Source organism: Pempheris klunzingeri, chromosome 7 (assembly GCF_042242105.1).
Source record: "Pempheris klunzingeri isolate RE-2024b chromosome 7, fPemKlu1.hap1, whole genome shotgun sequence".
NCBI classification, from domain to species: Eukaryota; Metazoa; Chordata; class Actinopteri; order Acropomatiformes; family Pempheridae; genus Pempheris; species Pempheris klunzingeri.
This window is the reverse complement of record NC_092018.1, coordinates 14,588,671-14,604,120: the sequence shown is the minus strand read 5'-3', so window position 1 is coordinate 14,604,120 and position 15,450 is coordinate 14,588,671. Positions and strand designations below refer to the sequence as shown.

At 41.5% G+C, this 15,450-nt stretch overlaps 1 protein-coding gene across 1 annotated transcript in view; it reads left to right on the top strand.

The window, feature by feature from the left end:
* kremen1 (kringle containing transmembrane protein 1) overlaps positions 1-12,924 on the top strand; it is a 52,516-nt gene extending 39,592 nt beyond the window's left edge. The window contains exons 4-9 of the mRNA XM_070833836.1: positions 2,933-3,057; positions 4,694-4,847; positions 5,813-6,145; positions 10,547-10,786; positions 11,375-11,459; positions 12,243-12,924. Coding sequence (XP_070689937.1) covers positions 2,933-3,057; positions 4,694-4,847; positions 5,813-6,145; positions 10,547-10,786; positions 11,375-11,459; positions 12,243-12,402 — 1,097 coding nt within the window. The 3' untranslated portion in view covers positions 12,403-12,924. The remainder of the gene's footprint in view (positions 1-2,932; positions 3,058-4,693; positions 4,848-5,812; positions 6,146-10,546; positions 10,787-11,374; positions 11,460-12,242) is intronic.
* Positions 12,925-15,450: the final 2,526 nt, after the last annotated feature.

Below are 15,450 nucleotides of genomic sequence, written 5' to 3'. Positions count from 1 at the left end.
AAAGATTCTTCTTACTGTCATGTTTGCCTTTAACATGTCATTTAATCCAACCCTTAATTCTGCAAGTGTGCGCCGCAGAGTCTTGCTAAATGATCCAAAGAACCATATTAATCCACTTATAAAGCTTTGACATGGTTGTAGCTGAAAAGAAATATTGCACATGATTTACTGCTGGTCTGAGGCTGACGACTTTGTCTTCAAGTGATGACTCATTTGTCACACACCGTTCCGCATGGCGGCAAATCATGACTGCAGCCAAATTCTCGCCGGTCACTTTACGGTCAGCAAACGTGGGTGAAACACAGGGATCCGCCCTCTCTCTGCCAGTCTGTTTCACTTCGTTCCCCACTCTTCCCTCCTTCGCTTTTTCGGACTGTGGTGGACATTCTTGTGGACAACAATTTGTGTAGAATCTGAAACATGTCACACTTTCCCCCCAATAGCCTTTGTGCCTCATTCTTACATAAACAGAAAGAATCTGGAGCATCTGTTGTGCATGTAGAAGACATTTGTTGCCAGCCAAAAAGTTAACATTGGCAACGACTGGCATCCCAAATACAATGCACATGTGTGGTCTTCATCAAGGTTACTTCAGTTCATGCAGGCAGTTTTGATTGATGCCCCTCTACAGTAGCGTCTACATACAGTTTTTATCTACTGCAGTACACTATTACATTCCAAAAACTAAATCATGACAAACTTGTACAAATAGATCAAGTGTTTTCTGTTTATTACTGCCAAAAATTGGGTGCCAACTGTTCACCGGTGGAACTTGCCGTCACCAGCCGAGCAGGCAGCTTTCAACGTGCAGATGTTTGAGAGGAGAAGAGACAGAACAAGTGAAAGGCTCCAGAGACGTTCAGTTCTAGGGCAACGTTTGAATCAGGGGACAAAGCGCTCCACGGTGTCTGAGCTTGTTGTCTGACTGCAGCATCAAAAAAGCAAGACACGCAAACAGGCAGGACATGCTCCTGTGTAATATCTAACTTATGATCAAATGAATGTCTGCCTCTCTTTTACCAATATGTTGGGCTAACTGCATTGCTGAGCTCTATGCTAAACTGCATTTGCATCCATATTTGTATTTGTATTTGGCTTTCCTGTTGTGGCTGCGTCCTGAGAATTCTCCTGTTTTTTTTTTTTTTAACGTATATTATGAATTCAACAGGTGTAACCACGTTATTTTTGATGAATCTGTAGAAAAATTAAAACATCAAACCTAACCTGTTCAAATTCCAAAAACTTTCAATCATTTTGAGTTTAGAAGACTGTGAGGAATTAGATTTAGAACAGGACACATCAGTCACACTTTGAGCTCTGTAGTAAAGATGGTTTGTGCCTCAGTTAATTTGCACAAATGAAACAAAATAAATTAGGAATAGATGGCTGATGAGAGGAAGAATATTTTGTAATGTTGCATGCTTTCGCTTTTTTTTTTGCGGCCATATTGTGTCTCAGAACTGCAGTGACAGCTAGTTTGGACCAGTTTGATTTTGTCTTTTCTGTCTCGTCCTAACGGCACTTATACCCCACGGTCGGATGACACCAATTCCAATTAGCTTTGGGGAGAGATTTTTCATTCTTACAGTGGAAATTACTTTCAGATTATGCATTTACTTCTGTTTGTCAAATTCGTTTCACCTCAGCACATGTAAATGAAACAAGAGTAAGTCTGTTTGAGTCACAATGAAAAACAATTCGCAAGTGGGATATAGACTGCTGGAGGCATTGTTGGCACTTCCTGAGCTATTTCATTGGATTTAAAGGCTTCGGAGTGTTTAATCACTATGCTGGATTTTGAAAGATTGCATAGTATTTGATGAATACACAGTGGATTAGGCGAGACGGGATGAGTCTTCTGACTTGAATGTGATCTGGAAAGGTGTCAGCATCCATCTCTCATCTATCTGTCTGGTCTGTGATCCATCTGCAATTGTTGGCCTATTTGTGTCGTACATCCCCAGCTCTCACCCAACAAACACTGTAATGTGCAATAGTTATTGATTGATGGGCTGCAATGACAATCAAAACCAAGAGGGTATAAAAAAAAAAAAGTAAAAGTAAAATTAAGATGTAGAAGTTGTATGTAGTTGCTGCTTGCATTGTTTTATGAAAGGTGGACCAAGGGTTTGTCTCAGGTAGACGTCTGAAAGCGAAAAGCTTTGCAGCATGAATTTTTTCTCTTGCTCTAATATCACTACTGTGCTCTTACGGGTTAAGATAAAGAAGTTAAGAATCTGTGTTTAATGTAAACCTAAGGCCTCCTTCCAGATGTTGTCATTTGTCAAATACGGTCTGGAAAAGTGCTATAATTTTTTCCATTTCTTGGCACATCAAACAGAAAATTTGATCTCTCACCATCAGACACACGCACGGACGCACGGACGCACGGATGCACGGACGCGTAAACCTTATATCCCTAATCTGATGCAATTCGCTCTCACATCTGACAGGGTACATTTTCTAGATTCCAGCTCTCTCTCGCTATGACTGAAACATCCCTGTCCCCTTCACCCCTGTTCGCTCACTCCTCCTCCTCCTCCTCCTCCTCCTCTTCTCTTTTCTTCAGAGGCCAAATTGTTGGCTTGCTTGTTGGCAGTTCACACCAAAACAGAGGCCTGAATATTTCTTGAGTGTGTCACCATAGATTGTTCTTTTGGGGGTGGGTCTATGAGGCAAAGTGTTAAACATAAACTGGAACGACTTTGAGGAAGCCATTAGACGTGCAGTGTATGATGTGTTTCATAAAATACAAACCAGGGAATGAATCCTGCAATGGCTCTAGAAGGAAATCTGGATATAACAATCTTATTGACCAAAAACACCCATGATATTTGTACAGGAACTGCTAATAGCCAGCATGTGATGCAGGTTGTATCTAAGTTGTGATTAACTGGGTTTGTTTTGTCACCCTCCTCTTGTCTCCCTACAGTGCCAGGTAACTTGGGCTGCTTCAAAGACAGCGGTGACCCGCCGACTCTGTCCGGCACCAGTGAGACATCCAACAAACTCACGATCCAGAACTGTATTAGCTTCTGTAGGAAGCAAAGATACAAGGTGAGATTTCAACCTCAACCAACTAGAAATGTATAAATAGGGAAAAAAAACTATTAAAACATTAAAAACTAACAGAGAAAAAGGCTCAAATATAGGCAGTGTATCCTTTATCCTGCCACTTGTCCTGGAGAGTTCAAATGTATCCCCTCAATGGATGAAAAAGTGTCCAGCCAATTGTCCGTGTCATGTCTAAAATGGACATGAGCTGTCTCCTTTAATAGTCAGGCTTTTATGTAAATTATCCCCATTTAGTGGGAAGTTTCCTGACAGTTATTATCATGATGCCCAGTGCAGTCTATACCCTCTTTATTCAGCCATCAAGCTTCCTGTTACAAACTAACCAGCGGATGACAAATCATCGCAGCAATCAAGGCTGACAGCTGGAAATGAGCGGTTATTAGCCCAGTGGGCACCTCCTCTTCAATGCATTTTCCTCATCTCTGAGTCTGCCATGCCATTGTCTCAGCTATAAACAGTGCCAGGTGTTCATTTTCTGTCTCAGCAGATCTGGTTCAGCTCCGTCTGCATTGACAGACACTGACAGCCCCCCCCCCAACAATTCAGCAGATGTTACAGGATGTGGCGGCAGATTGGCATCGTCTGCCTACCCTTGGACTGTCACTGTCCTTAATGCGCATGAGAAACATCAGTGCTCGGAAGTACGGATCCCATGTGACTTTTTGACAAGGAGCATGCCTGATGAGTTAGACAGTGATCCATCTCTTTCTTGCTCCAGCATAAGTATTCACGTTGGTGTTACTTCATCAGATAGAATAATGCAACAAGGACATAGCTTCATACAAGATGGCGACAGCAGAGGCTCCATAAATTCCTATTCCATGAGAAAAGACGCAGAGTGGGAAATGATGCAGTACCTTCAGTCGTGTGAATTCATTTAGAGCCTGAAAATCGGACAATGGCGTCCTTTTGAATGAAGGACAATAGCTCTTTTGAGAACAAGCAGCTAGTGGTGGCGAGGTCACGATGTGTGAAGGTTTTTGACGTTTCACATTCCTGCTCCGACACTTTCAGGAACAGTTTACTTACAGTTTCACTTGACAGATAGATAGGTGCTATACATAGGTGCTATTTCCGTGGGGTTTATTCTCTGTACGCTTTGAGCAGCTGTGGGTTTGAAAGGAACCTTCTAATCAGCTGAGAGGTTGTGGCTGTCCAGACTCAGATTACAGCATCTTGTAATCATGAGTGAAAAAAGCAATTAGGGCACTTTTGACTCACTTCTATTTCCAAGAGAGAAGCAGTTCCATGCAGTGAGCTGTTTACTGTTAACGCCATTTCATATAAAGCTGATGTGAGATACACAACCTATAAAATTACTTTTATTTGAATGTGTTTACATGTTTGCAAACTTATTTTATTTTTATACAAAGCGTTGCAATCATGTATACATTTATGGGAAAAGTTACTGCTTTGAGCATACAAAGACATGCCAAAATCTTCATGTTGCCTCCACAAAGTTTGTTCTCTTAGTTGTTGGAATAGCTCCCTCAGTGTTTTCCTCGCTGGCACCCATGCCAAATGGATTTAAAATGAATAGCATTACGGGAAGCGTTACGCAAAGTTTGTTTTGAATTGCTGATGCAATGATTTGCATAACTCCTTTTGTGTTTTGCAGCTTGCAGGAATGGAGTCAGGATATGCCTGTTTCTGTGGCAACGAAGGGGACCTGCGTGACCACGGCGAGTCGCCTAGCATGGAGTGTAACCACGTTTGCTTCGGCGACCACACCCAGCCCTGCGGTGGAGACGGCTGGGTCATCATCTTTGACAGTGAGTGTTCACTTGTGTCGCTCTGGGTCTGACTCTGTGATCTTCTCACATCTGCACTGTGATTTGAATTTCTGGGAAAAAGAAGCAATAGAATATAATTTGAACAATTTCCAAAGTAAAATAAGGTGTTGCAGTTATACAGATACATCTGTATCTGTGGTAAAAGCCCTTTGTGCTCTCACTGGTAGTGCCTGCAGTTTCTGCAAACCTAAGGTCGGAACAGGTCTGTCATTGCTTTTGTCACATCAACACCTCCCATCCAATATGTTTTGTTGAATGAGTTCACCTCCTGAATGCACAGTAGTTGGTCACAAAGACCACTCCTTTTCTCACCCACAACTGTAATCAGACCTGCGGCCCTCCATATTACTGTACATTAACACCTAAACCTACAGTTTACAGTATTAAACATGTAATTAATACTTGTTGGTCTACACTAAACAGCTTTTCAATTTGAGATTGTCTGACTGTGGATTTATACGCTTTTGTTTAAAGAAGCTCATTAATAGCTATGCACTAATCCAGCTTTTCTCAGTGTGTTTACCAGTACAGAGTACTGATCCGATACTTCTCTTTTTCCCAAATTTAAAACCTGTGTACCTCACTGCAAGTCATTGCAATCATTTTATGTAACATGAGGAGAGCCATTGGTGTGGCACTAAAATCTGAGTGGGCAGCCAGCTGTTACCAAAGGAATGTAACTGATAGCGAAAACATTGGATTTTGTGACAACGTTGACAAAGGAACTGGATCAGTCACGTCACGCTGACATTCCATTCAACTCATAAAGTCACTGTGTGTGAGATTGATGCATCCACATTCAGTGCCATAAAATCACCTAACATGTCTGTTACCAAGGTAAAATAACCCAGTAATCAGTTCATAGTCTTAACAATCTCAAAAGCCTCTAAGCTTTGGCAAATAACACCGACCATTTTCTCCTTTTTTTGTGTCCTTTCTTCCAGCCCGAGTAGGGGCCTGCGGTGGAAACTATTCTGCTCCATCAGAAGTGATCTACTCCCCTGACTTCCCTGACAAGTACGGCGCTGGCCGTGTTTGCTACTGGACTATCCAGGTCCCTGGATCCTCCGCCATCCTCTTCAACTTCACCTTCTTCGACATCTCCGACCAGACTGACATGGTGGAGCTGCTGGACGGCTACACCAACCACGTGGTTGCACGCTTCGACTGGCGCAGCCCGCCACGGGACCTGGTGAACATCACAGGCGACTTTGTCATACTGTACTTCTACTCAGACCGCACCAACCAGGCCCAGGGATTTGCTCTGCTTTACCAAGGTAGGATTTCATTTACTTTTTGGTGTTTCTGGTGAGAAAAGAAAACGTGTCCGAGCCTATCACTTCTAAGTGAGTTCTAGCAAACATCCTGAACTACGATACACCCTCAGCCACATTTGCGTGATGAGACGTGTGCTGACTCACTGCCTCCATGATAGAGTTTTGCATAGGAGCCCTAGTTTTGTAGACCAACGCCTGTTAGCTCTGGTGCGGCAGTTGTCACACCACTGGCAGGTCCTTTTCTCTTTTCATTTGCTAGTCAGTAACACATGCCCCGGGTGATACTGCATATTTAAATAATGTTTTGTTTTTCTAGGAATTCACTCTCTTATCAAGCTGCAGCAGGCTGCTTCACTTCTCCAGCGTGTGTTCCTTGGTGAATTGCACAGCGAGTTTTAATGCCACCTACATACAAAATACTGTGATACTATGCGTCGCGCCTTCTGATAGCATGATTTCACTGTCGAGCAGATGCATACCTGGGGAACTACAGCTCACAGAAAGTTGAAGACCTCACAGCAAAGTATTTTTATCACCAAACTAATATGGAAAATGTGAAAAGACAAAAATGGAAAAAGAAAAGCTTTCCTGGGTTGTTTTCATATTATGTTCTCTGTGCACGAACAGGCTGAATGCACCAAAAAATGATTTAATAGATTAATTTCTGGAGGTATGATAGAAGCACACCCTGATATAATTCAGTGTAGGTGACATTCAAGCTCACAGCTCGCTACACTGGGAGGCAATCTGTCCCTGCTCCTCCCTCTCTGCCTCCATTTGTAATCCTTTTTCTCACCCGGTGGCGTTACAGTAAAAACAATATCAGAAGGTCAAAATCCTGCGACCTCTGAACACGTGATGCATCAAGTAGTCAAGAAATGGAGTCTGAGATCTGATATGAGAAAAGGTCACCTCTTGGAGTAATAGGTTTTTTTTTTTTAGGTACAGAGAAAAAAATGAAACTGAAAGAGAAAGACAACAGTTAAACAGAGCATCAGCACTAAAAACATCTTATATCTCCTTGACAGCACGCTGAACAGTCTGAACGGTAATTTCAGGATAAATGCTTTCAGATGACGATGGCAGAGCGTTTCAGCTGTGCCCGGGTTTGAAGTATGGTATTTTGTTTGCAAATGGGGAACATGCGGAAAATTCTGGGAACATCAGTCAGGTTGAGCTATTATAAGAATAGAAGAAAAAAAAAGAATCCCACGCTGCTTTAACATCCAACCACCATTCATGCAAGAGTGGAACAGGCCTGGTAGTCAGGTAGTATTTAGAAGTAGTTCTGAGCGTTTGATTTAACCTACGTGGGATGCGAGGTGGGTGGAGGTTTTAGTTTGGAGTGTAGCTCATCAGTCATTCCAAGAATCGCATCTTACCACTAGGAGTCCTCCTGAAAGATACTAAAAGTTTCTACCCACTTTTACTAGTGAGACCTCTGAAGACACGGGAGGAGACGAAGGAACTCACTCTGTGTCTACAGTGATTGGTTGACTATCAGTGAATGAGAAATAAAATATTAATCGAGATACAGAAGCGTGAGGAAAGAAAATTGTAGACTTTTAGAAACTGCTTCACATATTCATATATATGTATGTATGTATGTTATATATATATTGTACGTTATATATATATATACACTACTCACAAAAAGTTAGGGATATTCGACTTTCAGGTGAAATATATGGAAAATGTAAAAAGTGAATGCTACAGTGATATTATATCATGAAAGTAGGACATTTAAGTAGAAGCATGCAATGGTCATTTTATTCATCTTAAACAATTTATTGAAAGAAAACTAACAACAGTGGTAGGTATACCACAACAAAAAATTTTCAGTGTCTCAATAAATTGGGATGTGGCCAAAGGACGTCCACTCCTCTCCTTTCTGTGACTCTTCCAGTCTCTGTATCACTGTTACAACCTCCTGATGACACTCTGTGACCCTCTAAGCTCAGTGAACACCTCCGTCTGAGGACTTCCTGTTTGAAGCCTCCAGTGTTGAGGTGCTGTTGATCAATTGTTAGGTGTCGTCTTGGTCTCAGGACTGTTTAAATACCAATTCTAACTGAAGCAGGAAATGTATTGGTCGATTCATGGATCAAACCTGTTGAGAATTTTGCTGTTAAGCTTCTTGTTAGAGAACAGCAACTTGTGCAAAAAGTACTGAAACACTGAACAGTTGGACATGTGCATTCAAAAGTTTAGAGAAGGTCACATTAAGTTCACCTGGAAAGTTTAGAATGCATTTTAGGTTCATCCTGAAATTTCACCTGAAAGCCGAATATCCCTAACTTTTTGTGAGTAATGTGTGTGTGTGTGTGTATATATATATATGTATATAACGTACAATATATATATAACATATATACAATATAATATTGACTAGATCACTATATTGTGTTATTAAATACCATCAGCATGTGATTTTTTTCCAGCTGACAAAACAAATCTGACAGAATATTAATGTGGTAACTCTACATATTGCACCAATTTTACTGGATAATCCAGCAAAGACCATGAAATCTTATTTATTTGCTTGTTTGTTTGTTTGGAGCAGTTGGTAATTATTTAATGGATATTTAATGAACTGTCAAACAAACTGGGGTCTAAAAAACATCTGTTTGGTTTAATGAATCTTTCTGACACGCGTCTTATGAGTTATTGGAGGACATTGGAGGACTTATTTGTAGGTGACTGCAAACACAGATTTTCCAATAGAGATCTGCAATATTTGTCTTGCTGCAAATTAAGATGTAAGAGAAATTATGAAAGAGGCAAGTGAGACACATACATATCAGCGTGAGACCTTCCACAGCTTGTTCCTCAGAGGCAGAGTTTCAGAAGTAGAAGAAGAAAAATCTGAAAATCACCCAGCAATTTTAAATAAATCACATTCATGTTTTGGAGAAGTAAATGAAAGGCAAAGGAGATCTCATTTAGGATATTGTTTTCCTCTGGGAACACATAAATGAGCTGAAATAGTCCACGCTCTCTGGCACTGTTGTTTTATGAAGCAAACTCTACCCATCTGGTGCTGTAAGCAGGTTAAAACAAACAGAATTTATTGCAAACACTTCCTGAATCATGGCAGGAGTGGACAGAAAAGCTCTCAACACCACATGTTTGCCACACGCCTGATTGTTTTTACAAAGTCGATCTGTTTCTTAACAAACCCTGTTAGTATTAAATACTCACTCGTGACTCTGCTGTGTATACTTTCAACACGATGATCAACATGATGTATCCTATTGCTGTGTGCTTTCTGCCACAGCCCGGTTTACCCAGCGGAATAAGGACAGAGGTGTTAAGTGATATGTAGCCTTGACTTGTATAAATTACAACAACATGCTAGAGCTTTTCCTCATTTGTGTCTCCGATACAGGACACACCACTCACCACTCCTCTCCCTGGGAACTACTAAAAGCCTGTAATACATAGAGATAGTCAGATTTTCAGGAGGTGATATGTCAATATGTCTGAAATAAAGTAATATTAACCAGATAGAGTGACTAACCTTACTGATGAGACTAGTAGTAATTATTTATGCATTGTAAGATGTACAAAATGAATAATATATTTTCTTGAATAATGAAAATGGCAGTAGGTTTGCCTCTTCCATCTCCTCTTAACTTATTTCCACTCTTTTCCTGTGGTTGTGTGCTTTACTTTTTATGGATAATTATATGCACATGACATAGAGCGTAGATGTACACTCCACATTTGTCAGTGATTGTAATTCAGCATGGCATGATGACAACATGGTGCTATTGACGAAGGTAACAGTATCTAGTTTGAAAGCAGCCACAAACATTTATTTCTAAAGATCAGATCACGTGAGTGGATTCACCCAGACAAAATGATCACCTGACTCTGCGGTTCCCCTTCAGGTCTATGGAACACTTTAGTGTCCTTCAGTTCATCGTTTAGGTTTTCCAACCTGCAGACTTTACTGTTTTGGTCTAGTCTCACCACGTTCACCTGCAGTGCAGCATTTTTGGCCACAGCAGGCAGCTCTAAAAACTCAGCACCAAATGGTAGACAGAGAAAAGTAGCAATTAGGTGCTGAGCATAATGGAGCACTTAGCTGTAAAAGAGCCAGATTTTTCCCCTAGGAGTTGGTGGTCGGTACCAAGCCATAAGGTGGTAGTGCTGATAGAACTGTACTTACATGAATGAGTTTTTAGGAGACGTTGGGTTTTTTTAAAATGCCAATGGGTTGAAACATTCACTCAAAAAAGAGAAATCTCAGCACCTGACAAAGTAATCTTTGGCTCTACAGCCCCTTTCAAACCTGCGCATTTAGTCACTTTGTGCAGTGGCCTCTTGATAGTGTAAGGAACAACATCCAACAGTCTATGAAACCGCCTACATCTGTTCTTATTCTTGTTTCCCAAGCACTGAGAAGCCAAGACACCAAAACAAAGGATGCTAAAGGAAACGTTGACAATGAAGAAGAGGACGTCTCCAGCACGGCAGAGCCAAAGCTCGCTGGCGCCGTCACCGAGAGATCCAACAGCACCTCTAACGGACGTTCCACCCAGATCCTGTATGTGATCACGTCCAGCCCCGGTAAACCGGAGCGCAGCATGCCAGGTCAGTGGGCTGGACGCAGCGAGAGCAACGGCCACAGCGCTAGTATGTTAACACCCATGATACACCACGATACACTTCTCTCTACCTCTGCAGGGATGTTGTGGGAGATTTCTTGGCTAGAGCTCCCACTTAGCATGACCTGGTTTCTCTGCAAGTATTAAAATCATCTTAGTTTGATGAGAGGCTTATGAAGGCTTCGGCCCAGAGTGACTTTCTATGATCATACATCGAAGTAATGCTACGTGACACTTGTTTTTTCCTGTCTGTGACTCATAGCTGAAGTAACTTTGGGTCTCCCTGCTGATCACAATCAGGCCTCTTGTCAAAGCTACGCAGGGTGGACTGACATTTTGTGTGCTGTCTTACTTCCTTCAAATATTATTCTTTCCGTACTCTGAGCGCTCTGTCTCAAAGGGCTATCTGATGTATTTCACAACCAGAGGAGAACAGATGTGCAATGATAATGCATCACCGTTTCTTGACAATTTGCTGGCTGAACACTGCTAACAGGTGTGCCAGCTGTGCTTGAATAATTCTTTTCTTTCTAATACTTTCGGTCTGCTTCAGTTTATTTTCATTACTGTGATTCAGTATGTGATGTCTTGTTACTGTGCTGCTCCCTCTCTGTAGTGTGGACCATCTACGCTCTGGCTGCTCTCCTCATTCTGACAGTCATAGCCATGGTGGCAAAGCTAATGCTGCATATCACAGTCAAGTAAGTATGAGGATGTTTGAGGTGTGCATGATCAAACAAGCATCAAATTTCAGTATTCATCTGTAGTATTATGTTTATTTTGGAAAATGATGAAAGAACAGGACAACATTCACGCGTTTAAAGTCCCAATGTGGTGACTTTTTTATGTGATTATAGCATCTTCAGACTCACAAAGTGAAAATCAGGTGAAAATGAGCTCATTCTGCAAGCTGCCAATTCGTGATCGACAAGAATAAAAATATTGACTCTCTTATAATGATTGAAGTGAAGTGAAGACAAAAAAAAGAAATTCCCCAATCCCCCCTTTTTTCTGCCAGTTTCTTATTCCCTCCCAAAATTAATTTAATAAATACAAAGAGGTTTTAAGTTTGGAGCATCGCAAGCTCTTTCTTTAGTTTTGATTCTCGAAGTACTGCAGGGGCTTTAACAAACAATATTAAATCCTTTTTTATATGATAAAAGAGAAATCATAGATGCTTAGATGTGATCAGTCATGGTGATAGACTCATTAAACATTAGGTGGAAAATAATGGAGCCTATAAAAGCATCCAGCAGTGTAATTGCCATTAGTTTGTGTTTATGATATAAACCATGCATGGGATGAATGCAACATTAGGAATACACATTTAGAAGGCAGTACAGCACCTCATGTAAAGCCCATTTCTTTTTTTAACCCCTTTCCCTTATTCTCTTTCCTAATTCCTCTATTTCCCCCTCTCTCTAACTGTTCTCTCTCTTACTCTTCCCTCTCTACCTCCGCTCTCTCTCATTTTCCCCTCTCAGGTCCCCAAACATCCCAACGGTCAGCGGTTCAGACAGCTGCAGCCAGAGCACGGCGTCCTCTGAGCCTTGGATCATCCTGTACCGACCCTCCACCATCTCCCTCTTCAAGAAGAAGCTAAAGAACCACCACGGTGACCTCAGCCCCCTGGTGGGCAACTAGCACCACTTCTGCGCTCAACCGCTAACCAAACGCTACCGCCACCCACAATTACTCTGTATAAGGGCCGTCAGATGCCAGGTCCTCAGACAATGAAACTCTATGAGGCGCTGCGCAAACAAGCCAACAACTGAGTGGCTAATGACAACTGACTGAGTGACTGCTACTAAATGGCCCATGTGCCGAAGAGGCTGGACCCTCCCATCCTGCTCAGCACCAAAGAGGAGGGGGACAGGCAGGGCTGTCAGTGACTGCAGTGTTGGAGAGTAGAGCGAAGTATTAGTTGGAGGAAGATCTGCAGCTCTGACAAAGTCTCAAGGACGCTTTTAACATGCAGGAAGCTTCTCTGGCTCCATTTCCATCACCCACAGATGTCCCTAACAATCAACGTACTGTACCTCCAAAAAACCTTCCAGACTGCAGTGAAAACTCAAAATAGCCGAGAGCAGAATACTGGCTAACTTCACTGTCTGTGTTCAGTTAGAAAAACAGGAAGGTTTACCTCTTCCTGGTGCTTCAGAGTCACCGTGGAATGGAGGAGAGGATGAAGAAACGGAGTCTGACACACATACGAATATGCTGTAACACTTAACAGCTTAACAGTTTTGTATAACTCTTCTAACTGCCTCATATGGACAATGAACACTTGCAGCCAAAAACCAGAATCCTCCCATCCAAAGAACTGTGTATTTATTTGTCTTTTTGATTCCATATGCAAAGTTTCTTTCTGATGTGTTTTACGTGACAAATAGCTTTCTGAGGAGAGGGGAACGGGATGTGGAAATGTTACACGGAAACGTAGATGTCACAGCACTTTGGGGATGAATCACTAGCTGTAAAAATGAAAAGATCAGAGAGAAAGAGAGCACGCTCGCCCACTCGTTCACTGAGCGCTCATGTGGATTTGGGTGGAGAGAAGAAGTAGCGTCGTTCACTCGGGGGGTTGGGTGGTGCAGTTTACAGACAAACTGCCATTTAGGGAGGCTTGGGAAGATCTGAGGGCTTTTTCTGCTTGGTTGTGGGTGGGAGTCTTTCCGGTTTGATGGTGTTCAAGTGCCTTAAGGATCTCCTCTTCCCTTGTCTCAGATTCCACACATCTGTTTCTTTCACAAACCGGACTGGGGTCCCTCAGAGTCTGCACTTCTTTAAAATCACCGTGGATGTGAAGAGTTTTGGTCCAAAATAGGATTTCCACCACTTAAATGTACAGTAAAAATGATGCCACATCTTGTACAGTGATTGAAAGCATTAAATGTTAGTCTTTTTAAACATAGTGCACTCAACTGAACACCTCTCCAGACTGGATCTTTTACATTTTTGTTACATTATGGACATTAATTGATTATTTTTCTCCAAAATGAACACATTGGAATAGAACACGACGTAGTAACAGACAAGGCTTTAAAAGAAATGTTTGTTTTTAATTTCTTTGTGTGCTCTTATGTGTAGTCTTAGACATTTACTGAACATATTGTTCACATTAAGTTGTCTTTTGATTACAGGGGGGAGGGGGGGGTGAATAGTGTATATTGTGTAATTCACTGTGGGAATGATGATATTTATGTCTGCGCTTTCATTTTGTGTTTCAGCAAAGCATCTAAGAGATCTGTCAACGTGCTTTTTGAACGTACTCATCAACTTCAAAGGTGGAATGCATTTTTTTCTACCATTAGACAGCAGTAAATTGCTTAAATTCTACAAGATGCTGCAGACCTGGAAGCTTTTACCTGTCATCTTGATTTCAGGCCAAAAGGTTGAGTGCAAACAATATACTCAGACAAAAATATAACCAAAAGCACTCAGTGGTACTATGCACAGGCTGACATCAGGTTTGCAGCTATGATGGTTTTCTGTGCATTGCTGTGACATTTAAACTACTTGTGAAAGGTCAAGATCTACTAGTTCGCCATTGGCATAGTAATTGGCCTCTCCTGTTGTGGGACTGGGTGATAGCGGGGGTTTCTTCAGATGTCCCCCCCCTTCTTCAAATCACTGACAGGATCAAAAAAAGTAGACGTTTGAAACATCAATGCACTTAAATTTCCTCCTACTTACAAGATGATACAGTACTTATTCACAGGGAAAAAAAACTGAAATGTACTTTGTTCAGCAACCTGAGCACTTGAGACAAAAGGTTATATTTTACACTTACTGCAGCCTCACAGTGACATTCAAGTAAAACGATTTATAGTTTTTCAGGAATCAGACAGAATTTGAACCTCTCTTTCCCGATCAGTCGTTTATAAAAAATGTGATTCTGCTATATTCTGCCTGTCTGCTCAACTGTAACTCATGTTAATTATTGCAAGACAAGAGCACATGCCCCTGGGTCTGTGATGTTCAGAGCAGACCATGCGTAGAGAGAGGGAGAAAAGAGAGCCTTGATGTGAGAGCGATGGGAAATTAATGTGCGTTCAAATCAAACACAAGCTAACGAAATCTGACAGTTAAAATCTAACAAGGGCATATTTGTTTGGATAGCCTGGTGAATTATGCAAACTCCCATTTTCTGTCCTGTCCTCCAGTCAATCGGAAAATTCCACGCTATCTTCTGAGCGGTGGAAACAGTCTTTTCCCAAACTGTACTTGATGTGAATGTCCTGGAGTGCTCGATGACGTGAAAACAACACCAGAGGCCCTGTGGGAAATGACCTGGAGGGGCCAAAACATTGTTTTCATAATATTGTAAATAGCAAAATAGTGAAATGTTTAATTTATACAGTAAATTATTGTTATTTTGTATGTGAATGGGATATAATCTATCTTTTGTATAAGTGAAGTACCTTTGTAGTTTTATTTAATGTGTCCTTGTTGCAAAATAAACACTGTATGCATGTTTCTTAAGCTTGTGTTGCGCTTGTTCTTTCGTTTTGTTTCAAATCATCTTAACAAAATGCCATTTATTCCATAATCGCACACTCAAGTGGCTGAATAGCATATGGGCCGCACAAACCGGACGAAGCTAATCCAATTCACTTCTCCATTTGAAACCATTCCATATGAAAAAAACAGATTCAGGCTTCAGTGTTTGTATGGTGGGCCATCTGCACC